Below are 27,616 nucleotides of genomic sequence, written 5' to 3' on the forward strand. Positions count from 1 at the left end.
CCCCCAAAAGTATGTCAACTTCTGAGAACAAGAAAAGATATATAATACTTTACGCTATAATTCTTATTCGTATGTCTGTGGGATGAGGTGTTCTGAATAATTAATCACTTATACCAGACATAGCTACACAAACAATTGGAATGCAATGAAACAGGCTTTAACAAAGCTTACTGGACCAGAATTTTTCTCAGACAATGCATAAGTCCTCTGAGGGTTGTATGCCTACAGGCAGGATTTTTTAGTCAGTGAACTCTGGAAGTTACAAAGCCACGCATTTACTTCTTAGAGGCAAAGGGGCAGGCTTAAATGGAAGGTCTAGAACCTTGTCTGCCTCTTCATCAAGAGCCAGCCCATCTGCAACCGTTTATTATACATTTGTGTTTTCCATGTAATCTTTGAAAAAGGGTTCCAATGGTTAAAAAACTATCTGAAACTCAAGCCCTGAGGAAAGGGGCTATCATTAAACTGATTATAGTTAACTACAAATTTATGTCCAGAAATATTAGTTTATAGCTACTATTTGAAATATCATAAAAGCAGCTTTTAGTTTACTAACACTTAGAACATGCTCAAAGCATAAACACAAAGCTAGAATTAAATGGAAAATAACACTCAATACCTTAAAAGGTCTTCTAAAGCCTGTTGTGTTTTGACGTCTTCCCTCAACTCCAAAGGGTTTCTGAGTAATGATGTCTTTTCTCTGCATAGTATAATTCTGCACGAAAAAAGTATTAGTATAGATTAATATATTTAAATTTTATTTTTAAAAGTTCATCTTATCACTTAAAAAATACCAGTTTGGGGCAGAGGACGTGAATGGACATTTTTTTAAAGAAGACATCCAGATGGCCAACAGACACATGAAAAGATGCTCAACACCGTTAATTATCAGGGAAATGCAAATTAACACTAAAACAAGATACCATCTCACACCTGTCAGAATGGCTAGAATCAAAAACACAAGAAATAAGTGTTGGCAAGGATGTGGAGAAAAAGGAACCCTCAGGCACTGTTAGTGGGACTGTAAACTGGTACAGCCGCTGGGAAACAATGAGGAGGGTCCCCAAAAAATTAAAAATAGAAAAACCGTAAAATCTAGTAGTTCCAATACTGGGTATTTACCTAAAGAAAATGAAAAGTAATTCAAAAAGATATATGCACCCCAGTTTATTACACCATTATTTACAATAGCCAAGATACGGCTATTGTCTAAGTGTCTATCAATAGATGAATGGATAAAGAAATATGGTATATACACAATGGACTATTACTTGGTCAAAAAAAGAATGAGATCTTGGGGTGCCTGGGTGGCTCAGTGGTTAAAGCCTCTCTGACTTTGGCTCGGGTCGTGATCCCAGGGTCCTCAGATGGAGCCCGGCATCGGGCTCTCTGCTCCGCAGGGAGCCTGTTTCCCTCTCCCCCTCTGCCTGCCTATCTGCCTACTTGTGATCTCTCTCTCTCTCTCTCTCTCTCTGTCAAATAAACAAATAAAATCTTTAAAAAATAATAAATAAATTATGATTGACCCAAAACATGTAGCATGTAGCTTAGCTACAGAAACATACATATATCCTCCTTCACGTAACCTGTGCTAGTTTGTGCTAGTTTAATTCATGAATGTGAGAAGTACTAAAAAAAATACTCCTGTATAACACAATGAGTGACTTTTGGAAAATGGACTATACATCTAGTATTTTTTCAGGCATCCAGGAAAGAACCAAACCATTCTTAAAGAGTTCCCACTGCCTAAGAAGAAAACAAATTCTCAACACTGCAGGAGGCAGGTTTTGCTGACTCTGATAACTGACCTGAGGTGACGCCCCTGCCATAACTAGGGAAGTATCGAACGTCAGAGCATTAAGACTGTCACTGCAAAGAACCAGAATCCTTTAGTGGGAACAGAGAAGATGGGGCGCATTCTGAAGTTTCTTTTTTCCAAAATCAAGTCTTACAACCTTCTATTCATTCCATTTGCTATTCCATTTGCGTGCTTCTCACAAATCTTCCTCTTCCACACCTTTCTCTCTCCCCGCAGTTTAAAAAAAAAGTCATATAAAACCCTTTACATAGCAGTCATCTTTTTTAAAAAATTTTTTTCATCTTGAAGTGATACTAAGTCTGCAAATTTGAGCACGTGCACAAGAATACATGTAATGCAATGAGACTCTGGGGCACCATGGTGGGGAACGGTGTATTTTGCAAGTGAAGGGATGTGAATTCCGGGACTCGGTGGGAGGACTGTACCAGACAGCTTCTGACCAGGCTCCCAGTGAGCCCCCCACTCTAGTATCCAGGCCCCTATGTCATCCCCTTTCCCTTGAGTGTGAGCTAGACCTAGTGACTTGCTTCTTTTTTTTTTTTAAAGATTTTCTTATTTATTCACTTGACAGACAGAGATCACAAGTAGGCAGAGAGACAGGCAGAGAGGGATGGAGGAGCAGGCTCCCTGCTGAGCAGAGAGCCCGATGCGGGACTCGATCCCAGGACCCTGGGATCATGACCTGAGCCGAAGGAGAGGCTTAACCCACTGAGCCACCCAGGCGCCCGTGACGTGACTTGCTTCTTACGAAGCGCGGATGACAGAAGTGATAGAACAGCACTTCCAAGATTAGATTACAAGCGGGCTCTGGCCTCCAACTCTCTAGCTGTCACTTGTTTGCTCTTATTTTGAAAGCCAGCTGCCGTATTTTGAACTCTTATGAAAGGGCAGATCTTTAGAGAGAGAGAGTAGATTAGTGGTTAGTGAGAGGTGGGAACGGGGAATAACAAATAAGCATGAGGGCTATTACTGGGGGGTCATAAAAGATTATAAAACTGGATTACGGTGATGGTTACATATCTTGGTAGATTTATAAAATATCACTAAATTGTATACCTAAAATGGGTGAAAATTTTATGGTATGTAAATCATATCTTCATAAAGTAGTTCTCAAAAAAACTAAAGGAAAAAAATCTTAAGAAAGCTAATACTATAATAAATGAAATAAAAGCCTACTAAATCAGAGATAACAATCTCCTCTGTCACACGGGTACGACTCAACAGATAATATTGACACTGAGCAACAGAACCCTAACATGTACTTAACGAAGAGTTGGAAAAATACTGGCGGTCTCTATACATGCAGATGTATGTAAGGAGAATGGAGTATGCAAAGATGAAAAATTTAAAACTGCGATCTTACCATCTGAGGTTTCTGAATAAATTTTCTAAAATTTGACTTTATAAAATCCGTAGGTTTTTGGAATTCGTCGGCATGAGTAGTCTTCAACCTCAAAAAACTGGAGGGCTGATCATTCCTAATGAAATGAAAGAGACAAAGTTAAGACTATTTTATTAGTCTACCTTTACCCAACAAGTGAAAAAGAGAAATCAAATTGCCCCCTTCAGAGACAATTAAAGCAGCACAACAGTGAAAACAAACAAACAAACAACAAACCTCAAAGATCTATCACTACTAAAATTACAAACGAAATGAGTTACCAGGGCTAAAACCTTCATTTTTTCAACAAACATTATTTAGCTAAGTTGAAAATCAGCAATAGGGGGAAACAAGGTTTGGACCAGGGTTCTCGATCTGGGGTCCAAGGACAGGTTTCCTGGGGGCTGTAACCCCCGAAACCAGCCGTGGAATGCGTGTTTTCTGAGGGAAGATCATCACTGCTCTTGAGACTTTGGCAGCACTGGGCCACCCACCTTGCTGACAGACTCTTATTAATGAAAGCAGCAAAGAATGTCACTGGCTCAGGCTCCCTCACTGGTAGAGCGGAGGCCTCTGTCATTGCTGGGCCACGCGAGCAAAGGATAGGTCCCCTCTCCTGTCGTCACAATGTCCAGAGGCCACCAAGTCCTCTTCGCAGGCAGCCGGACCTGGGAGGGAAGGTCCTTTCTTGGGCTTCTCTTCCAAGGAAGAGGGCCCTCATTTTCACAGACCTGGGGCAGTCCTCTCCCTGTCACATCCCACATCTCGCCACAACGTTCCTCTGACCCTTCCTGCTCTGTGGTGAACAAACTGCTCACTGCCTCCACTCTGCCTCAATCCCTTCCATGGGTCTCCCACTGACATCAGGGTAAAATCCACACCCCTAACCATGACCTTCAAGGCCCTTCCCGCTCTGGCCCTTGCGGTCTCACTGGTCGCTCTGTTCCCACCTCCCCCATAGGCACACTGGGCATTGGAAACATCTAGCCCTTCGCAGCTCCCGACACACACAATCTCTCCTGCCTCCTCCAGTTCACGGGAGCAATCCCTTCTATTGTGATTTCCTTCCACGTAGATCAACTTCAAGATTTAGTTCCAACTGCACTGTTCCAGGGTCCTCGGAGGTGGACTAGATATCCCTGCTACGTGCACATGAAGCATTCGAAAGCCTTCACGCATCCCACTCACGTTCATAAATGCTGGCACACCTGCCTGTCTCAGCCAGCAAACTGCGATCCCCACAGGAGGCTCTGTGGGTGGTTCATTTTGTGGCCCCAGTTTTGACCCCCCAAACCCGACATGGAATACTAATCAGAGTATTATGAAAGGGTAAAAACTCTCATGTTCTGGCAAAATGCTCATGATATGATAGTAAGTCAAAAGAGTAGGGTGCAAAGCTCTATTTGGAGGATAATTGTGGGGGTGCCTGGCTGGCTCAACTGGTAAGAGCAATTGACTCTTGGGGCGCCTGGGTGGCTCAGTGGATTAAGCCGCTGCCTTTGGCTCAGGTCATGATCTCAGGGTCCTGGGATCGAGCCCCGCATCAGGCTCTCTGCTCCACAGGGAGCCTGCTTCCTCCTCTCTCTCTGCCTGCTTGTGATCTCTCTCTCCGTCAAATAAATAAATAAAATCTTTAAAAAAAAAAAAAAAAAAAAAGAGCAATTGACTCTTGATCTCGGGGTCATGGGTTTGAGCCCACATTGTGTGTGGAGCCTACTTAAAAAAATTATTTTTTAGTTTTCTTTTTTAAAAAGATTTTATTTATTTGCTTGATAGAGAGTGAGAGAGAGCATGAGAGTGGCCTGAGGGGGCAGAGGGAGAAGCAGACTCCCCTCTGAGCAGGGAGCCTGATGCAGGGTGGGAGCCCAGGACTCCAGCACCATGACTTGAGCTGAAGGCAGCCGCCTGGCCGACGCAGCCACCCAGGCGCCCCAAGATTTTTTATTTTTTATTTTTAAGTAATCTCTATACCCAATGTGGGGCCCGAACTCACAACCATGGGACCAAGAGTCACATGCTCTACCAAACTGAGCCAGCCAGGTGCCCCAAGGATAATTTTAATGATCTAAAATATACTACATGTGTGCCCAGAAAAAATAAATGACAGAAAATGTATTAACAGTGGCCATCTCTGACTCATGAAATTAAGAATGCCTTATATTTTTATTTTTATACCGTATTATATACTTCTAAATGTTTGCCATTAGAATATACTACTACTTTTGTAAGTAAAACAACGGACTTTTAAAAAATCTCTTTGCAAAGCATATATCTGGATAATGGAGTAATGTCCAGAATATATAAAGAACTTACATCTCAATAATAAAAATAAAATAATCCAATTTAAAACATGGGCAAAGGATTTAAACAGGTATTTCTCCAAAGAAGACACACAAAAGGGACATGAAAAGATGCTTACATCATTAGCCATTAGAGACATGCAAATCAAAACCACAATGCGGTAACATTTTATACCTACTAAGATGGCTATGATCAAAAAGATGATACCATCAATGTCCCTGACTGCATTATTTACAGTAGCCAGAAGATGGAAACAAAGTAAATGTCCATCAACAGAAAAATGGACAAATAAATGCAGTATATTCAATGGAATATTATTCAGCCTTATGAAGGAGTGAAATTTTTTTTTTATTTGACAGACATAGATCACAAGTAGGCAGAGAAGCAGGCAGAGAAAGGAGGAGGAAGCAGGCTCCCCGCTGAGCGGAGAGCCCGATGTGGGGCTCGATCCCAGGACCCTGGGATCATGACCTGAGCTGAAGGCAGAGGCTTTAACCCACTGAGCCACCCAGGCGCCCCAAAGGAGTGAAATTTTTTTAAAAAATGAAATTCTGACACGTGACACAACATGGAGGAAAACATTATCCTATGCGAAATAAGCCAGAAACAAATGGACAATTAATGTATGATTCCACTTATATATACGAGGTACCTAGAATAGGCAAATTCACAGCAATAGAAAGAACAGAGGTTATCAGGGGCTGGGGGTAAAGGGAATGGGAAGTTGCTCTTTCCATGACACAGAGCTTTTGTTTGAGAAGACGAAAAAACTGTGGAAGTGCATAGTGTGGACGGCTGCACAACACGGTCCATGTACTTCAAGCCAATGCATCATACATTTAAAAATGGTTTAAAATGGCAAAATTTATTATACGTACATTTTGCCATAATAAAAAAATGCAAACTGTTTGATAGATTTGTGACCAGGCAAAAGAGTGTCCAAGTTAAAGAAACGATTTCTCAGCCTCCCTGCAGCTAGGTATGGCCATGAGACTAAATTTTGACCAATGTTGCTGGAGCTGCCTGCATAAATTCCATGAAGTCTTTAATGACAAGGCTAGAATATGGACACGATGGCCAAGGCACAAACACCCCTCCTGGGCCATGAGGCAGACACCACGTGCAGAAGATTTCTGAGGAGCAAGACCACCTTACCTACCATGCTCTGACTTCCTGACTGTAATCTTTCTCTACATGAGAAAGAAATGATTTTTCTTTTGCTCTACCCAGCAACCAGGGTGAATCTTTTAAAATTTAAACGAGATTATATTTCTTCTTGGGTTAGAACCCAAAATGTTTTATAATCTCACCCAGAGTAAACTACAAAGTCATCATGTCCTCCAAGGTTCTTTGCAATTTGGCCTTACCTACCTACTCTCTTCCTTTCCCACTGTGTTACAATCTTAAGGGTCTGCTTTCTAGTCCTGAAATAAGCACAATTCTGCCTGAGGGTCTTTGCCTTTAGTTTCTTCTCTTAAAATACTATCCCCTAAAAAGACCTTACCGCTAACTCCCTCACTTAATTCACATCCCTGCTCAATTAAAAAAAAAATCCTGGGGCGCCTGGGTGGCTCAGTGGGTTAAAGCCTCTGCCTTCGGCTCAGGTCATGATCCCAGGGTCCTGGGATCGAGCCCCACATCGGGCTCTCTGCTCCGCAGGGAGCCTGCTTCCTCCTCTCTCTCTGCCTGCCTCTCTGCCTAGTTGTGATTTCTCTCTGTCAAATAAATAAAATATAAAATAAAAAAAAAAATCCTAAGTGCATTCCATAACTACCTAAATAAAATCACACCACACATATCACTCTATCCTATTAAGCTTCCTCGTTTGCCTTACTTTCACCTATCACCCACCAACATGTATTTATTTATGTATTTTCTCCTACCATTAAACTGTAAGCTCAACGAGGACAAGGACTTGGTGTATACCTTTTCACTGGATGTTTTCTATGCCCTGTGTAGCTAAAAGGAAAGTCTGAGCAGTCTGATGTCCTCTCAAAGTCTACTGATATTATTTTGAAGCTGCTTTATCCCCCACACACCATACCTATATATACAGAACGCCACCTTGGTAACACTGTATGGAACTTAGTAACAGTGGATACAAGAGGCAGAAAGAGTGGGTCAGGAGAAGACATAGGGATATTAGGGTAAGAGATTGGTCAGAAGTGGGGGGGGGGGAGAATAGGGTCCTGAGACTAGACAGAATGTCCCAGCATTAGGTTTGCTTGGGAAAGATTACCTTATGTATTAGGGAATAAATACTAATCGAAACTTAAATGCATTACAATGTAAGTATCCTCTGTCCTATGTATTCCTTTGCAAAGTCTTCATTCATTCAACAGCTCTGAATTGAGCTCCAGGCAGTGGGAATGCCACGGTGGGCAAACATACACACAGAGCTTGCATATAACTATTTGAGGAAAGAAAAGATCACACAGGTGGGAAATTGCTACATCCTGTGATTTATGATTTCATATTTCATTTCTTCTGAATTTCTACAGAAATCTAAATACTGACTTGATTAAATAGGTTTATGCAAAACCAGTAACGAGATCAATTTTATAGACTGAATTTCCAAGACAAAAGGATAAAATCAAGTTTTTTTCTTATTTTAAGAAGGAAATAGAATTAGGATAAAGTTAAAGGTTTTACATAAGAGACTATTTTTTTTAAGATTTTATTTATTCATTTGACAGACAGAGATGACAAGTAGGCAGAGAGGCAGGCAAAGAGAGAGGAGGAAGCAGGGTCCCTGCTGAGCAGAGAGCCCAATCTGGGGCTTGATCCCAGGACCCTGGGATCATGACCTGAGCCGAAGGCAGAGGCTTTAACCCACTAAACCACCCAGGCACCCCTACATAAGAGACTCTTAATCTCACAAAACAAACTAAGCGTTGCTGGGGGGAGAGGGTAGGGAAAGGGTGGCTGGGTTATGGACATTGGGGAGGGTATGTGCTATGGTGAGTGCTGTGAAGTGTATAAACCTGGTGATTCATAGACCCGTACCCCTGGGGCTAATAATACATTATATGTTAATTTAAAAAAAGAGAGAAAAAGAAAGTTAAAGGTTTTAAATGATTTTTTCTCTAAATCTTTTTTTTTTTTTAAAGATGAACAAAAGCAAATACTTGTGAGGATGTGAAGAAACTGACCGGTTCATACACTGCTGATGGGGATGTAAAATGAGGCAGCCATTGTGGAAAACTGTCTGATAGTTCATCAAGAAGTTGAATACAGAATTATCATAGGACCCAGCAATTCCAACCCCAGGTATGTACCCAAGATAAATGAAAACATGTGTCCACACAGAAACTTGTGCATGAATATTCACAGCACCATAATTCACCATAGCCAAAAGTGGAAAAAACCCAAACACCCACGAACTGGTGAGGGGATAGACAAAATGTGGTTATCCATACAATGGAATATTACTCAGCCATAAAAGGAATATTCATGCTACAACATGCAGCAATGTTGAAAACAATATGCTACATGAAAGCAGTCAGCCACAAAAGACCTCATATTATACGACTGCATTTTTTTAAATATTTTATTTATTTATTTGACAGACAGAGATCACAAGTAAGTAGAGAGGCAGTCAGAGAGAGAGAGGAGGAAGCAGGCTCCCCGCTGAGCAGAGAGCCCGATGTGGGGCTCGATCCCAGGACCCTGGGACCATGACCCGAGCCGAAGGCGGAGGCTTTAACCCACTGAGCCACCCCGGCGCCCCTATACGACTGCATTTACATGAAACGTCCAGAATAGGACAATCCATAGAGACAGAAAGTAGGTGAGTGGTTGCCGGGGGCTGAGGGAAGGGAGAAACAGGGAATGACAACAGGTTACAGGACTTCTCTGTGGAGTGGTGAAAACGTCCTGCCATTAGACAGTGGTGACAAATGCACAACTTTAGTATTAAAAAGCAGTAAATTCACTCTGAAAGGATGAATTTTGTGATCAGTAATATCTCAATTAAAACAAATCCTCATGCCACAGCAGCTGTTCCAATACCAATAAACAGTCCAACACGCCCAGTAAAAGGCACTGCAGAGAGCCATCCTGGTGTGCTACACGCCATCCTCAAAGCGAACACTAATACTACTTAACGCTGACCAGCTACTCTGCCCCTTATACCCGACATGTTAATCTTTACCACCACCAGGAGGAAAGAATGCTTCTCATCTGTATTTGATGTAGGAGGAAATAAAGACGAAATAACTTGCCTCGGATCAGTCACAAAGCTGTCTACTCTAGAGCCACGTGTTGAACTGAGGTGCAACTCCAGGGCTCAAGCCCTTTCCCACCTCAAAGGTGGAGATATATTCTGAAGCATTACGTGGTTTTTAGAAAATGCTGATTATCTTAGATCTGGTTTGAAAATCCTCTTTCTTGGCACACTGAGCTTCTTATACTTGCTGAGTTAAGAAAAGCATGACAGAGAGCTTATGTCACTGAGGGGCGCAGTCGTGCTATGTCCCATCAGGAAGCCGGAGACTTCCACCCACCAAGGAACAAGATTTTAACTATTTTATTTTCAGTTGTTTTATATGCCTGAACACACAGTTTTGCTATCTTTTAATGAGTTCCAAACTTATTATCAGCAGCAGGTCCGGTTTTGAACAAGCTCCATGTATTGTGACTCAAACCTAGTTAGCCGCAGACCTGATTTAAGTCTACTCGGTTACCTTAGTAATTCGATTTTAAGGAATATGGGAAGAGAATTAGCACTGGTCCTTCCTATTTGCACACCCCTGCTTTCTGAGAAACCCAAACAGTGTGAAGAACTTTGGTCGATTTGGGAATTTTGTCCTATTCAACTATACCTCATCATCATACGGGGTCCCAGAGGTGCCATGAATCCCACATAGTTTTTAGAACTAGAGATAAACGGAGGCCAATCTAGTAATACTCAGAGCCCCTAAAAGAAGTACAGAGTTGGGAAAGAAAAACAAGGATCTACTGATAATCAGTTTGCCACGCATGCCTTAAATACTTGGCCTGTGCCAGCTCATTTAACATTTCTAACCTGTCCACATTATAAATTGGTTCTTCTCACTTTACAGAGGAAAATGTTCCCGAAACGAAAGCCAGCTGCCCATGAGCAAGCAGCTTGTAAAATGGCAGAGGTGGGATCTCCATTCCTGTTTCCTCCACATTTTCTAGTACCCCTGCCTCTGCTTCGTGGACAGACATCCATGAACAGTTCCAAAAGAGAACCGTATTGACCTCAGGAAATTCTGTAATATTCAAAAAGGACCAGAATCTAAAGGGCAGAATATGTCAGAGTCTCAATGAGGTTGAGTCAAACAGTCCATAAACTTGCAGGTCCTGGCACCTGCTAATAATCAAAAAGCTGTTACACTCTTTTCTAGAATTACAAAGACCTCAAATACTCACCTACCCCTGTGTTTCTGTTGTTTCAATCAAACAGCATATGATGATCACTGAATAACTTTGAAACATTTTAATAGATTTCACTTAAACATATAAAATGGATTTGAAGGATTCAATCCCTACACTAAAATGAAAATCATCACACACAAAAATTGAAAAATATGCTAAAACCAAAAGCTCCCTGATAATAGGATGTTTTTCATCTACTGATTACCTCTCTGCAGCACTAGCTATGTGAAAAATGTGCTCATCTTCATTCTGTAACCGTTCTTTTCTCCTTCTTTCAATGTCATGTCGTAGATCATTTGGATCTATTATTTTGACCAGAGTCTGAGGAATTTTGACAGAAGACAAACCATTCACATTACTGTTAGTTGCACAAAGACCATATCTAATAAGAACCTTAAGTAAAAGTCCTAAATAAGTTACCTTATATTCACCCTGCTAATGGTAGTGTAAATCGATTAAAATATTTTGAGACACAATTGACAATGCACACACAGAAAAGTTCATAACAATGAACCAGGAATCCTACCTGCAGGACTCTATCCCAAAGAAATGGCTATCTACCCAAATATATTCAAAGTGCTAGATTTAAAATCATCAAAAAATGAAAGCAACTTAAGTGTAAAATAAATTTACAGGAGAAGGGAAGAATGATTTCATGGGGAATTTAAGTCAAAGTAATAACGCACAAATATTTGAATTATGGATTAATATAGGCTATGTGGAAGTCAATGTGAAAAAAAAATAACTACTGAGAAAAGTTAATTAAAATTTAAAAACCTTCAATCATAAAAAGTCATGGGGAACTCAGAGATTTTACTTAAAGCAACATTATTAAGTAAAAGGCAAAAACCATCCGAAACTAATATACTATGATAGCAGCTATGCTAAAATGCCAGATGTAAGACTACAATAAAAGATGATCAAATGATATTTTGTTAAGTGGTTGACTTAGAGGTGATTTTTCAAATTTCCTATGAGTTGATTACAGTTTTTTGACGAACAGATATTTTCTGAAAATAGCACCTATTCAATAAACCAACCTACCTCTGTAAGTTTAATAAAAACTGTAACCATTCACAAGTGAAAAAATTATTTACATATTCTATCAGAAACGTATTAAAATCGTTCCATTACAAAAACATTTCACTCTCAGTGAATAAATTAGCAGTTCTTTGAGAACTTGATATACTTCTAAAACGAGAGCCAATTTTCTTGCCCTTCCCTGGCTAGTCCACAGAGTTTTTCTAATTAGCAAAGAAATGGGGGGGAGGTGCGGGTTGAGGAAGTGTTGGGTGGGCATACAGAGCATGGTAATACACAAAATCAGTGTTATTTCCATTATTTCGCTAGTTCATAGTCCACAGAATTTTTCATACACTCTACAGTAAACAGAAGGGCAGTATCAAATTAAACTACGTTCTTCTGCATTCATCCACATACAATTTAAAAAAATATTCCACATGACTGCTTGGGGAAAATGTAGGTATCAAACACACTTTCCGCAAGCTTTACGATAGTGTGACGTTTTAGAATGAATATTAAATGCTGTAACTTTATGTCAATTTCACAAAGCTGTTACCCTTAGGGACTGTCTCTCTTAGGGAATATTTTTGTCTTTTGTCAGTGTTCTCTCTGCAACCTGGCCAGTAACTAGAACCTTTGGAGAGCTTTGTAAATTTCAGATTCCCTTCTTTTAAAAATCTCTATTACCAGTTCGCTTTTCCATCAATATACCAACAACATGAAACTCTTTCAGCAAAAATTGTATTCACTTACCTGTTCTGGTTCATATACCATAGTTTGTTTATTCTGAAGCTCAGCCAAAGACATATCTATTCTCCTAAAATAATAAAGGCATATTACAATTAAATAATTATGTTATACACTGATACCTTGATTCCATTACTAGAGAATGGAATTCGAAATAAAGTTGGTGTGTCTTGGAGGAAGCAAAAGAAACCCACCACCAGGTGGGTTTTCATCTACACGGCAGTCTCCCAGGACACACATATCCTGTGAACAACATCACAGTGACACCTCAGTGGTTCTCAAATCGCTAGTCTGTGTAACCTTAAACTTTGCTCCGGTGATCTACTGCATTCTAACATTGATTCAGCTCAGCTCACGAGACAGGGCACACCACCTGCTCGGCCAGGTGCCAGCAGAAGAAGACATAGGTTTTCATCCGGCTGCCCTCAGAACAGCCATTTCTGACCACATGAAGCAACCCATGATTTCAATGGCTCGACAATTGTCTTTCATTCTTCCAGTGATAACTTCAGTGGGCAATTACTATAGACACAGCAGAATCAAAGTTAGGTAGGTAAAGATTGTCAAAGTCCTACACATTTAAACAATGCTACTCAATGGCTTTAATACAACCTATTCCATCAAAGTACACTGGCCCGGTACCAGCTTGGGTTAGTCCTGGCTTTTAGGTAGGAAAAGAGTCCTAGAGTCTACAGCAAGCCCACAAGGCAGCACCTTCCCAAATCTGTTCTGAGACTTATTCCCAAGAATTAAATGGGCATACAATAATCAGTCATTACCTGTGAATTTCTGGATCTGAATTCAATTTAATTTCATTTACATCTGCAGCTTGTATGTCTCGCATTTTTGAAAAACGCTCATGCAGAGTAATGTCAGATGATGGAAAATAATTTGCTGAAAAAGGAAACAAAGAGTTTTATCTCAGTGTAAAACTGACTCCGCTTAAAAGATTATATATAAGCACAGGAATAAGGGATTGTTAAAAAACGTCCAATCTCTTTTCTCTTGAAATAAGTGGGACCTAAACTTATTCCACAGACTAATTTATAGCGCTCATAAGCCTTCCCAAGCCTAAGCAACAGTAAAAAATGCCTGACATATGAACACAAAGCTTCTGTTCCTATTGACCTGTCCGCTTATTTGTGGAGGGAAAAGCTCTCTCAAAGCGAGGACCTTTCTTCTCCCAGTAAGACCTTAGTATACTGGGAAGTAAAGATGGTACAGAGTTTTATAGTTCACCTAGAGGAAAAAAACAAAAACAACCCTGAAACATCAGAACAATTCTCAACAAATGCTAAATGTTGTTTACATATCACAGAAGGAGTCCTACTGCCATTGTACTTGAATTAACATTAACTGAAGTTGGTGAAGACATTATGAAACAGCTATGCTACGAGGGTTTTAACAGGATAGAGAGAAAGATAATACACTTGACCCATCAGAATGCTACTTAAGCAGTCCTTTTCTCTAACTTACTGTTCCTGTTCTGGGACAATCGCCTGGATTTTTCTGCAATACCACCTCCCTTTCTGCCAAGAATCACACTTCTTTGGGTGAGAGGGGCTGGAACTGAGAAAGGTGAACTGTTTTAGACAAACTGCATACTTCAAAGTAAATATGTGCCTTAGTTTGAGGGATTCAGAGAAAATAATCTGTTTTCAAAATATGTTTATGAAGGTAAAAATACAATCAGTGCAAATATCCAGTAAGAAACAGAAAATAAAAATTTTGAAATTCTTGAAGGTCTCCAGTTTATTATACCCATGACTGCTTTATTATGCAGCATCAATGAAGAAAGTTGTTCTACATGACTGAATTTTCCAATTAATGGAAACTGGCCAGAAGCTAAAACAAAACAATTTAATGCAAATATTTAAAGTATTTGTGATGCAACTCCCTGATGCCATAAAGTATAAGCAAATCAAACCGGACTCTTTCGTCAATCACTTCATGTTCACCCTTATGGCACAGGGTCTCAGCAATGCCCTCAGGGGACTATAAGAATATCACCACAATACCTAGACTTCCAGAGTTCTTGTCAAGTTTCATATATGGTGTTTGTTGCTTCCTCCTTCCTGTTTGGTTATCAGTTATTGTTTCTTGCGACTCTCAGTAGTCCTGTGTCTTGCCACAGCCAACCTCTCCCTTTCTGACTTTCAATTTGTAATCTACTATGAGTTGAAGTACCAGGTTATTGGAACAACACATGAAGAACGAGGCTTGAATTAATACCTTACACTCTCTATAACAGATTTCCTTATCAATGACCTAATTTATAATGAAATATTAATTAGTATTACTATATCACAGATATTTACCTATATCTTGTGAAAAATCAGTACATTATTTTTGTGTTATCCCTAATGTATGTGCAAAATATACCAACCTTTAACTTGATGGATTATAGTTATGATTTCCTGAGCAAATTCTCCTGTAGGTTTGTTTTCAGTATTCTGAGTTGAGTCAAGATGTTCAAACACTGGATGAAAGTTCTCACTTTTCCTGCCAACAGCAACCAAATCATGTGACATCTGTCTCTCTGTGGAATAGCTAGAAGCAACCCTAGAATAATTTGTAAATGTTTAACTAAATTTGAAACTATTTTACTGAGAAAAGAACTTATTAAAATTAACCAAGATAGCTATAAAACTAAAAAGATGTTTATCTTTCCTTATAGTTAAGGCACTAAACTGTATGCCATAGAACATGTGCAATAATGCGCAGGAGGAAATAGCCTTAGACCCATGGTTTTGCGCTCTCCTTTTCAAATCAGAGATCATTAAATGTTTGCCACTTTAGTAATAAAATCCTCAAAATTCTAAGTTAAACAATTTTTACCTCTAAAAATACACCAAGGCATCAAAGGTCAGTATGCAAAAAATAATCAATTAGATTATTTTTACTCCCAAATGTCCATAAAACTGTAAATCCAGCAAGTTTATACTATCTTGAAGTACTACCACACTTTAAAAGCTGGTATCAAACACAGTAACTTTTTTGACTTCATAAAAATCCTTATACCTCTATATCAGCAATGAGAAACTCAGTATTTTGAAATCAAACGCTGTTGAGATTAATCACTTATAAAATCTCACTAACCTGTCAGCAAATGGTCTTAGATGTTAGCAAAGTTAAGATTGTTAGAACCAATTGGTGTTCACCCTAAATGTATCCTTTAAGAAATGCTACCATTTCTTACACAACCCCAGCTGTCCTGCCACTCTAATGCTTCCTAAATCTTTATAACTTGTGTTAAAAGCTCTCTTGACCTTTAGGAATCATCATGAAGTCATGATTATGACATACAGCTAATAGTTACTGAGGGCTTACTGCAAGCCAAACACAGGGGCTCAGAACTCGTTTGCAAACATTATCTCATTTCATCTTTACAGCAGCCTATGGGGAAGGTGCTACGACACTGGGACAATGGCGTCTTGGTTGTTTCGCTTTTACAGCCCAGAAGCTGAGTGTCTGCATGAACATAATCTTTCCAAGTGTCATAACGGGAAACTATACCTTATTCCAAGAAAGCTGCTCTTGCTTAAAACTACTCTTAAATTTTTTGTCTGCAGGCAGATTATGTGTCACAGAAGAAACTGTCTCATTATTTTATATTTATACCTCATTTTGGACCCAAAACCACACTAACTAGCTTTCAGCCATCGTACTTCTCTGCATTTAACTCTAAATCGCTTTTCCCTCTTCCCAAAACTCATGTTCACTACCAAAAGAACTGAGATTTACAAGTGCTGGGGTTCTTCATGAGTATGTTACAGACTCTGAAGATAAACCCCCAAGAGAGCCCTGAAATGTGTTTTGAGTAACAGCAGCACCCCTGGAATAAATAACAAGTATCAATCAGGTGGATACACACCGGGGTGCGGGTGCGACAGATTCACTAACTACGTCGCTTAACAGCCATATATTTAACACTGCTCCAGGGTGATGAGGAGCTTACAGATATTCTTTAAACTTTTGAACTTCTCTAATGAGACAGTCTTATGTGCCCATTTTAACTTATCAGAGGCGAGGCTTCCATATGACATCCTATGCTCCCGGCTCTCAAACCGACACTGTCGAGACGACTCCCTGCCGAAGCAGAAACCCGGGAAAGAGATTGTGCAGCAGCGTGAGGCCACTGCTGTGGCTTCCCTGATTCGTCAGAAGGACTTCCGGTAGAAGACTCCTTTCCCTGCTTTCCCTGATTTGCTCCAAGCTTCCCACTGTGTATTCTGTAACTTGCTGAGACATCCATTGATAAACACTGGAAGCTACAACGGCTCCGGGACAACCTCCATTAACAAGAATTACAAATACCGTGTTTAACGGTACAAGAAACCTGTTCCGTACCCACCCCCAAAAATTACTTTTAAAAACATTTTATAGGAGAAAAAGAAGATGTTCAAATAGAGCTACAGATATGATCTGTCCATAAGAGGAAATCAGTTGATAATATTTTGTACTGCAGGCTCAGTTTCTCCCAAGAGGAAACTAGTTGACAAAGGTTTCCAGTTTTCTACCAGGTAATTATTAAAATTTGCTTGTCATTTATTCCAAGTTAATTACTGGTATACTCTTATACCCATTCCATGCCCAACCCTCAATCCCCAGGAGCGCTATGGTATAGTTTACAGCTACACTTAATCCCGGAAATTTTAGTGCTTACAGTTCCTGTCCATTTGTCCTGGAGTTTCTCCTTGCAAGATTTTTAATTAAAAAATGTTAAAACTGGGGCGCCTGGGTGGCTCAGTGGGTTAAAGCCTCTGCCTTCGGCTCGGGTCATGATTCCAGGGTCCTGGGATCGAGACCCACATCAGGCTCTCTGCTCAGCCCGGAGCCTGCTTCCGCCTCTTTCTCTCTGCCTGCCTCTCTGCCTACTTGTGATCTGTCTGTCAAATAAATAAATAAAATCTTTTAAAAAAATGTTAAAACTGTGACTTCCCAGGAAATACTAAAATTGTTTCACCTGAAATTTTAGTCTTTTCAAGACTACTATGATGGCTTTGCTATAGGAAAAGGCTTCTTGAAACTGGAAAACGCAAAATGTTCTAGGTATTTACATTTGTACATTTAATCACCTCTTGGTTCACATTTTCCTTTTTACGATTTCCTAAGACAGGTATGGAGTAACAAGTTATTAATTTCAAGAAATACTTCCAATACAAGTAGGTAAGCCGAAAAGACTAAATGTTCTCATTTGGGATGCATTTTAGACAGTTTTAAAAATTAAAATATAGCCAAACACCTGTATTCTAGTACTATTTCTAATACTGGTCTAACGAAATTTTCCAGGTTCCTCTTCCCGCCTCCAACTCCACCTGTTCTGGTTTTTTTTCCCCCTAAGGATATTTTCCCTGACGTTCTCACTGAACGTTGTGCATACTAACTAGGAAAACATAAAAAGCCACATTACATCTTAATTTCCTCTTATTCACAGTTAAGATCTACCAAAAAAAAAAAAAAAAAACAACTCAACTGCACGGCAAAAACAACAATTACAAAAAGCCCAACCCAATCTAATGGATGATCCCCGCCCTCTGGAAGCTTATCATAGGTAACAGAATCCAGCATAGCAAGTGCTCCTTCCTCAGTCTTCTCCCAAGAACTGACTTTCTGTCCCACCTCCCACAGTTCACAGAGCTCTCGAGATCCCAGTCATCCATTTGCTCCTGTCTTCCTGAGAAGACACTTAGCATTTCTGGGGCTGAGGGTGAAGGGTCGGGGAGACTGCCTTTCCTCTAATTCAGCATCTTTTTTTCACAAAAGTCCCATAACTGGCCTCCCCAACCCCAGCGCCCTTCCAAGCCGGCTCACAGAAAGAAAGCAGCAGCCGGAACTGAGCTTCTTGCTTCTCTCATCAGCTAATCCCGTCAAGTCAGGGGGCCTCCGTGGCCGTCTCAGCTTCACAGCCTCCCGTCCCTCTAGTCCCTTTCACTGACCCCTTGAAGCACACCTCAAAGTTCTGTATGTGTTGCCTGCCTTTGTTAACCTATAAATATAAAATGTCTTTCATTTCATCTCCACATGTTTAAAATCTTGGAAGCCTAGCTCCCATGTCAACAACTCCTGAAAGGAGCCCTCCCGGAGTCCTCCAGCTTGGGATCCTCTGAGCCCCACTTGGTGTATCACTCAGTGCACCACTGTATTGCAAAGATCGCCCTCTTGTCTCTTGGACCAGAGGAGGAGAAACAGACTCCGATGCCAGTCTGCAGTCCCAGGGTACCCTAACAGACTGTCTCACACAAGGTTAAGTCTTCAAAAAAGTACCTGCTGAACGAATAAATGATAAACGGAAAAGAACTTGGACATTGGTAATGAGAGTTTCAGCTAAAAAGATGACAGACTTCAAAATTCTAATTGAGGCCAATTCAACTGTGTTTTTTAAACTTCCTTGGCTCACTTTTATTTTAAAATTGTAACTTTATTTAGACCAATTTAAATTTTAAATATTTCATTTTTTATGATATGAAATCTCAAATATATACAAAAGTTCAGAAAATCCTATGATGAGCTTGTCAACTCAGCCTTAACAGCTACCAACACACGGCCGGTAGAAGCAAAGTTGTAAGGCCAGGAGGAACTGCAGGTTAATTTGGGCCCAAAAAAGCCTGGCCAGGTGGTGTGCCTGATGTCACAGAGCTGCTCTTGAACCCAGTGGAAGACAAAAACTTACGTACCCCAACCTGAAACAGAATGTTCACTAAGAGAAGCTAGAGTGAAAAACAGAAATGAGAGGGAAGCTACTCTCAATTGATTTATTTTTAAAAACGTCTATTTTAAAAACACATATTAGAAATACCATGGGGGAAAAACCTTAGCTTTTTGTGATACAAAACCATGAGGTAGCAGGTTAGTATTATCACAAAAGCATCTCCACCCACAGCTTATCCTAAGTAGGTGAAACTTGTGTCACTGGGTTACCTTCCTTCAGCCCCTGCTATGTTTTTCACACTGTTCCCCACCTGTGCAGCACCCCCTTCCTGAGAGCATCAGGGCTCCAATGTCTTCTGGGTCCTATCATCCACCTCATCCCCCTTCAGAATGGGGAAAGACCTGATGGGGGGCAGGAAGGTCCTTCCTGTATCTCTTCTGGGGTTGGCGGTTGGGAAATAAAAGGATTATATGCAAATGTGACTGATAAACTCAGTTGAACAGCAACTTCGCTAGTCAACCTTCCCATCCTAGACACCTAGCACTAGCCGCCAGGGAGGTCAAAGGAGCCTCAGGTCCATCCACAGCAGCTTATTCTCCTCCAGGGACAGCTCTCCGCGCTCCCCCACCCCCACTCCCCTACCCCCCTGCCCTGCTCCTCCCTCTCACTTCCTTACCAGCCTGACCAAGGTTCAGTCTCTCACCTAATCTCTCAACATTAAACCAAAACCAAAACTCCCTTTATCTGCCGCAAGACTCTATCTAGTATGTCCACAATAGTGTTTGGAGTTCATAATAGCATTGGTAGAATCTTTCATATTACAACTTCCTAACTTACATTCTGAAACATGTAATTATGACTCATATGTAATGTCTACCTCTGATAACGCAGTTTCTGACAAAGTGGGTCACTAGACTATAGCTTTGTTAAAAGAAGTATTAACAATGCAGTGAACATTTGAGCAAGTGTCTACCTACTGCTGTTCTAGATACAAACTGGAATCTAGAAAAATCACTAGCCTAATCTCCTATGACTTCAACTACATTGATAAGTGGAAGAACATACATTGACCGGCGACCAACGCTAAGAAAGTAAATGAATGCATAAAACAACCATCTCAGACTTCCAAAAAATGGATAAACCCTCTAGATTTTAACCAACAAATAAACCCCTGTCCACTCCATGATTATTTTAATCTTTTCAAGCAGAGGAAAATCTAAGTTATATCAATAGTTGAGAACATGACTATGGAGGGCATTAACTGCCTTTGTTTTATGGATACTTGACGAGTCTATGCGTAAGTAAATCCAGCCCCACAAAACTCTTCCACAACTTAACTGTTCACCAATAAATAATTATCATCAGAGAGAAAGATTGTGTTAACTATGTTTCATCATACTGACAGGACGCATATATTTATAAAGTTATTTATTCTTCAGGTCTTTGAAAAGGAAGGATTTGCAGTGTTAGCTCTACCATACAAGCTGTCCCACAGGTCCTTGTCAGGTAATTCAGACATGTGCTGACAGGTCATGAACTTCACAAAATTATGATTTATAAATTCAAAAGAAAAGATACAGTAGCTTCAATTTTGGGAAGCTCATCTTTGTAATTCATGATGAAAAGCAAGCTTCCATTTCTTCTTCCAATTATATAATTAACTGTGTTCAATATTTCTAAGGAGGTCTATTGAAGTGAAATCCCTCAAAATTGGTATTTCTAGTATTCTTTAAAAGTGTTAAGCCAATTTATTAATTCTCTTTTAAGTTAATTAAAGAATTAAGTTAACTATTTTTTAACATCATTATTAAACATGGGGGTATCATTACTTCTATTAAAAAATTCAAGATTGAGATGCCTGGGTGGCTCAGTCAGTTAAACGTCTGCCTTTGGCTCGGGTCACGATCCCAGGATCCTGGGATCCAGTCCTGCATCGGGCTCCCTGCTCAGCAGGAAGCCTGCTTCTCCCTCTGTCTGCTCTGCCTGCTGCTCCCCCTGCTTGTGCTCTGTCTCTGACAAATAAATAAATAAAATATTAAGAAATAAAAAATAAATGAAAATAAAAATAAAAATTTCAAGATTTTTGTGATTTGAGGCAATATTGCCTCCAAAGGAAAAAACCTGTAAACAAAAATGAAATACTGAACTACTTAAAGGGGAGTGTACTGGTATCTACAATTCACTTTGACATGTATGAAAAAAACAGGATAGAATGATTGATGGATGACAGAAATGTGATTATGAAAATAGACTAAAATGTTAATTGTAGACGCTCAGTGGTGGGTATATAGGATTTGCTGCACAGTTCTTTCCATTTTTCTGTGTGTTTGAACATTTTCATAGTGTAATGTTGGAAAGAAAAAAGCTTGAGGTAACATCCTTAAAGTTGATGCTTACAGTGGTTTTTGTGCTCTTAAGGTTAAGAACTAGTTAAGAAATATAATAGTACAAAATGATTTAAGACTTATTATATGAAATGGGATACAAAATTATGAATATAGTATTATGAAAACCATATAAAAATATACACAGAAAAATAACAAAAGGAGCTGTACTAAAATATTAATAAAACTGTCCTAGGGGAGTACAATTATGGGTGATTTCCTCCCTTTATTTGACCAACTTTCTATAATGCAATCATATTTATAAGTGCTTTCTGTGCACATATCAATGTACATATGTATATTTTATATTTTTGTAAGTACAATGATCATAAGGGAGGGAGACGGCCATATCTAACTTTAAGAAAAGGAACAAAATATATTTGTTTAAAAAAGAGAGAGGGGGCGCCTGGGTGGCTCAGTGGGTTAAGCCTCTGCCTTCAGCTCAGGTCATGATCCCAGGGTCCTGGGATCGAGTCCCTCATCCGGCTCTCTGCTCCGCAGGGAGCCTGCTTCCTCCTCTCTCTCTCTGCCTGCCTCTGCTCCCTTGTGGTCTCTGTCTGTCAAATAAATAAATAAAATCTTAAAAAAATAAAATAAAATAAAAAAGAGAGAGACTGTGGGTTCACCTCCCTCCTTGTCACATCCTGACCTTAATATTGTTTCATTTTATTTTTGACTGCAATACAAGTATGAGTGAACATAAATGCACCAAATCATCATGGCCCGTCACTTTTTTATTCACATACTGGTAGTGTCTTAAGGTAATGAACAGACTTAGCTGGCAACACCAACTGCAGGGCCTTATTATTTCCAGAATCCATAAACAGAGGTAATATGCATAATGGAACAAAGCACGCAAGCCACAGTAGCAAAATATAACCTACTGTTGGGTGGTCTGTTTTTTTTTTAAAGGATCATTAAGAGCTAAAGCGAATATCTTATAAATAGGCCTCTTTCTAGACTCTAGCCTAATTTCTTCTACCTAGGAGAATCTACTTGGCTGAGCACCAGCTGTTCTGAGATGGCTGCAAGAACCACGTTAGGTCACCTGCCTCCTTGAGCCGCAGGTGCTCTGACTCACACAAGTGGGTTCTTCTCTCAAGGCCTTGCTTTCCTCCGCTATACAATCAGGGCCAGTGAATGGCCCTTCCAAATCAAACATTCTCTGGATATGAGGCAACAGAGAAAACAGGCTCTGGGAAACTGAGCAAGAAATAGGTCTCCTTGAACTCCACCCAGGTATCCCTGGCTACAGAAAATCTAGCAGCATAAAAACACATAAATTCATGAAGACAACTCCATAGAGCGCCCTGCACCCAAAAAGTATCTTGAGATACGATGCGGAAACCAGAAGACATGAGATCACTCTGTATTACTAATCGTGGGGTTTATCCTCATCACAGGGCTTCTGTGAAAAATCCAGGCAATCTCTCCCTGCTCAATGGAATCTAAATACACTGTTAATTCCATTTTCAAAGCTTCAAACAAAGGTGGTGGAAACAGATATTTTTCTTAAACAGCGCTAAGAAAAAACAAAAACAATACCTGGGTGTATCTAGTGATTTCTTCACATCTATTTTAACAGTAAGTGATTTCTTCCTAAGACTGGCGGATGAAGGTTTCACACTGGAAAGTTTACTTTTATCGAGTTGGTTACTGGAAGAGTTGCTCTCTTTTCCGTCATCCCCTTCTTTCCTTCCTTTCTCCTTCCGTTTGTCACTGCAGGGTCTCAAGCCACCATCACTTCTACTTGGATGCGTAGAGGCAGTGCAGTCAGCGCAGTCTTTCTTAGATGGTTTGGAAGGTTCTTTCACTTGCCCACCTTCAGTCTCTCTCCCTCTTCCAGCATTAAAACAAACGGACTGTCTATTTTCAGGGCCTTTTTGAGAACTGGACTTTCTATCTTCCTCCTTAGAGTACTTCTGAATTCTTCCATCTGGAAAGTCCTGGTCCCCACTTGAGGTCTTACGGCGTTTGTGGCGATAGTCACAGGATACCTTGGCTGCTGAACTGGTCTCTGGCGGTTCCCTCTGAGCACGTCGATGAGTGTGAGGTCCAAGGTTCCGCTGTTCTTTCTTCTCTTGGTAAGATGGAAGAGAATGCCCGAACTTCCACTGAGGGCTCCTGGCAGGCTCTCTGTTTTCATGTCTCTCCACATCTTTAGGTCTTTTTGATGTGTATCCATATTTTCTGAAATCACGATCCTCAGGATACCTGTGTTGACATAAAGCAGTTTACACTTGCACTAGAGAGAAGACAGTGAGAATTTACATGTGTGGAATGTTGGGCAGCATGGCTTTAAATGCAGAACGCAGTGGCAAGTTAACTATAATCCCTCAAGCCAACTCATAGACGCACAAGGTAGCAAAGAGGAATATACCATCTTTTGTTACAACTCTAGCCATCAACATGATTTACTCTAAAAATAAATACTTCATTACTACCAGCAGACCATAATTACATTACAGTGCTTTTTATCTTTTTAGACAAAAGCTTTTCAAGGTGGTTCTCTTCAACCATAAAGTAAACAGACTTTTGCACTTGAGGCTTTATACCAAATTACCCAGGTTTAAAGTTTTCCTATACCTCTTCAGAAAAGAGCTCCTTTTCTCAAAGTCTTCAGAGCCTCTTCTCAGTGACTGAGAATAGTTTTCATCTTGTATCCTCTGGTGCCTCAACTCATCTTCATGCCACTTTCCTTCAAACCGAGAAGAATCTGCTATTGACCTCTGAGGCGGTTTCCCTCCTTTTCCACTTCCTCGGACTCTGTAGTCATCAGGAACATACCTTCCTTCTCCTTTCTGGGAATAACAATTCCTCGGGTACTCTTTGTAGGGTACATCTTCTGAGTATTTGGGCATATAGTGAGATCTTCTGTTACCATCCCCTCTTCCTGACAAGTATGCTCGGTAAGGCTTGTAAGTATAAACATTTTCTAAAGAGTCTCTTCTTAAATTTGGGGAAGGTGATCTGTGTTCGTAAGATCGGTAATGTACATTTCCACGGGAAGGAATCCTTGGTTTACTCTGTCCATGTTTCTCACTGTCCATTCGCCAAGTGATGGGTCTTTTTGGATCCTTCCTATATTCACAACCATAATGCCCATGAGAATGTCTTTGCTTGTAGTGTTCAGAATTTCTAGGTACTGGTGATAAAGACCTGTGTCAAGAAACAGAAAAGTTCAGTCCATTTAAAGACAATAAACAAAGTTTATCTTAATATGAACTACCTAAATAAGACATTTGCTTCCCATTGCTTCTTCCGCTTATATCAAATTCATCAATTTGCTGTATCTGTATTCTAAACTGTCCATCTGGGTGTCTGACTACTGTTCTGGCCAATTCAACAAGCATATTCTTTCCATCTGAACTAACGTGTCCCATGTGCATATTGAAATGGGCTGAGGACACCCATCCTGCTGGAGGAGGACCAGCTTAGGTACACAGTAAGATCCATTTTGGAAGACTGCCTACAGCAAAGTCTGGGCAAAAGAGCCATCAGCAAAAGCTTGTATTAGGTTCAACAGTCAGGGAAGAAACAAGCAACTGGAAGGCTAGATTCACACTGATAAATGTGTAGGAGAGTCTCCGGGAAACTGAACATAACCTCTGAAATTAAATTAGATTCTAAGAGTTGACAATACCAAAATAAATCCAAACTCAGACTCAAGACTGACCTCGCAGTTTCCTCAGTTGATTGACTATTCTTTCTACTGACGCTGTAACACGGAGCAAAAAACTACATATTCGGTGTGTGGAGTAGGGCGGGGAAGAAGGTATTAAGGCTTGAATTTCATACTTAGTTTCTCCATAAATACTACTAACATAGACGAATTGCTGTTCTTTCCCAGACCTGTTCCCTTATGTATGCTGTTGCAATAGAGCTTATAACTTCGGTGACTGTGGGCTTTAATGTAGCCAGTGTGCTCCCCAGGAGCAGCACATTTTTTCTGCAACTACCTTCCCTAATACCTCGGCATTGTCAACATCAAGACTTCATTCCCACGGAGGAGGAAGAAGGCTCCTGTATCCAGGGAATACAGCTGCCTGGACTTCCAGAGCAAAGAGCACCACTATCTGGAATACAATGAAGTTCAATTTTGAACCTGGGGACCTTTCCTCCCATCTAACCTGTCCAATGTCCCAATCGCCCCCCTGAGGACTTAATGTCTTCCAATCAACAAGGCAGCTACCCTAGCAGCTTTCGTTACTGCCCACCTTCAGAAGCTGCCAGGGAGCTGGAGCAACCACGAGTCAGACCCTTTCCATTCCGTGACACGTGGGATTTCTATATCAGACTTGGCAATATCTGCCTCTGGAGTCACCAAGTTAGATGTACTAGCAAGTGCATTATTTAGCTGACGAAGGACCTCTGTCTTCCAGCTGGCAGCACCTCATCACAGGAAGAAGCAAGCAGAGCCTCTGAGGACCTTCTGGAAGAGTGCATCTCTTCCATCACTAAGGAGAACAGCTGGCGGCCAGAGACAGAAGTCTTCCAGACTGAATGAAATACTCAATCTCTTACTTTAATCCTCACCTCATAAAGAATATTGCTTTGTTATTATATTTCACATCAGGGGATTTTTTTTTTTAAGGAGATTGCTGGAATGGTTACTATCATTTTCAATTCTTCTAGAGAAACAAAAGAGATCTGAGGAGTCTGCTGGGAGACAATTCTCCACGGGTCTCTTGCCTTCTGCCATGGTAGGCAGAGGTACTGATGGCTTCTGTGCCAAGACACCGCAGCGAGGGACGATGGAGACAGGGCCTCCCTCAGGAAAAGAGGGCCAATTTGTTTGCTATCCAGGCTACATCTCCTCCAAGGCAAAGGCTGGGTGGGTTTGCTTGTCACCGCTGATGAGGCTTGGGTTGCTCAGCTGTGTGGACACCACAGGGCTTCGCTCTGCAGCTCCCACCCTCGGGAGACTCAGGACTAAACACAGGAACACGATGCTCAGGCTGCTCACCGTACCACGAGTCATAAAGGCCTTTGTCTCTGACCCAGGACTGCCCTGTGGCAGGCTAGTGTGTTAGCTTGCAAGTAACGTAAATTATCAGATACTTTACAGTTTTGGGCAGAGTCCCGAGAAGGAATCTGGAAATCGGGCACTAAGTCTGGCAGGTCTTCTGTGCCCCTTCATCAGGGCCTATCACAAAAGGGTGAAACAATACCACCTCTGTGATGGCCTCCATACTAAACTCATTCATGTTGACATTCCCCTTTCTTCTTGAAGCTCCTTCCTGTTACAACTTGGTCTTGTGGATTACACAATGAAAATTGTAAAAGGAATGACTGACTCGTCATTGTAGAATAAGCACAATGGCCAAGTTGTATTAACATGAAAAGTTTTGGGCTGCTTTTTATATATGTCATTATGATCCTTTTTTAAGTCCTAGACTGTACTACTCACTTTCATAGCTCTGTGCCGTTGCTCCTGTTGCCCATCCCCCAAGCTGGAATACTTCTGTCTTTTGTTTCTGCCTGTACAAATTCTGCCCATCCTTAAATGATCAACTGAAATTTCATCTTTTCTTTGTAGACTTTACTATTCCCTTTTTCCCTCCACAAAAGCAGAATTTTCCCTTCTCTGTGGACCCAGAATATCCGTCGCAGTCAGTAGCACTGTGCTGAGCCCACAGTATCATAGCTGACTGCGGTTCCAATCTCCCAGCCAGTCTGCATGCTTGCTGAGGCCCCAGAAGATGTCATGTTGCCTTTGTAGCCCCAGAACCTGGAGCATGTATGTAATGAATACTGGTTGAACTGTTCCAATCTAACTCTATGTATATACTATTGATACTGCCAACCAGGAAAGAAGAAAGTTGAACTACAACCGAGTTATTCAAAACTCTATTATTCTGCCGTGAAGAAGAAATAGGTAACTCCTGATTTTCTAACTCCCGATT

General features: G+C 40.6%; 1 protein-coding gene across 4 annotated transcripts in view; it reads right to left on the reverse strand.

Annotated features, from left to right (window-relative positions):
* BCLAF3 (BCLAF1 and THRAP3 family member 3) overlaps positions 1 to 27,616 on the reverse strand; it is a 59,953-nt gene that overhangs the window by 14,134 nt on the left and 18,203 nt on the right. For 3 of the 4 annotated variants that reach the window (XM_045995662.1, XM_045995664.1, XM_045995663.1), the window contains exons 3-10: positions 24,297 to 24,869; positions 23,256 to 23,924; positions 15,061 to 15,236; positions 13,454 to 13,568; positions 12,681 to 12,744; positions 11,110 to 11,225; positions 3,183 to 3,297; positions 620 to 715 (exon numbers count right to left, since the gene is read on the reverse strand). In XM_045995662.1, coding sequence (XP_045851618.1) covers positions 620 to 715; positions 3,183 to 3,297; positions 11,110 to 11,225; positions 12,681 to 12,744; positions 13,454 to 13,568; positions 15,061 to 15,236; positions 23,256 to 23,924; positions 24,297 to 24,869 — 1,924 coding nt within the window. The remainder of the gene's footprint in view (positions 1 to 619; positions 716 to 3,182; positions 3,298 to 11,109; positions 11,226 to 12,680; positions 12,745 to 13,453; positions 13,569 to 15,060; positions 15,237 to 23,255; positions 23,925 to 24,296; positions 24,870 to 27,616) is intronic. The other variant, XM_045995665.1, reaches the window with a different exon arrangement.

This window comes from Meles meles, chromosome X, assembly GCF_922984935.1.
Source record: "Meles meles chromosome X, mMelMel3.1 paternal haplotype, whole genome shotgun sequence".
NCBI lineage: Eukaryota > Metazoa > Chordata > Mammalia > Carnivora > Mustelidae > Meles > Meles meles.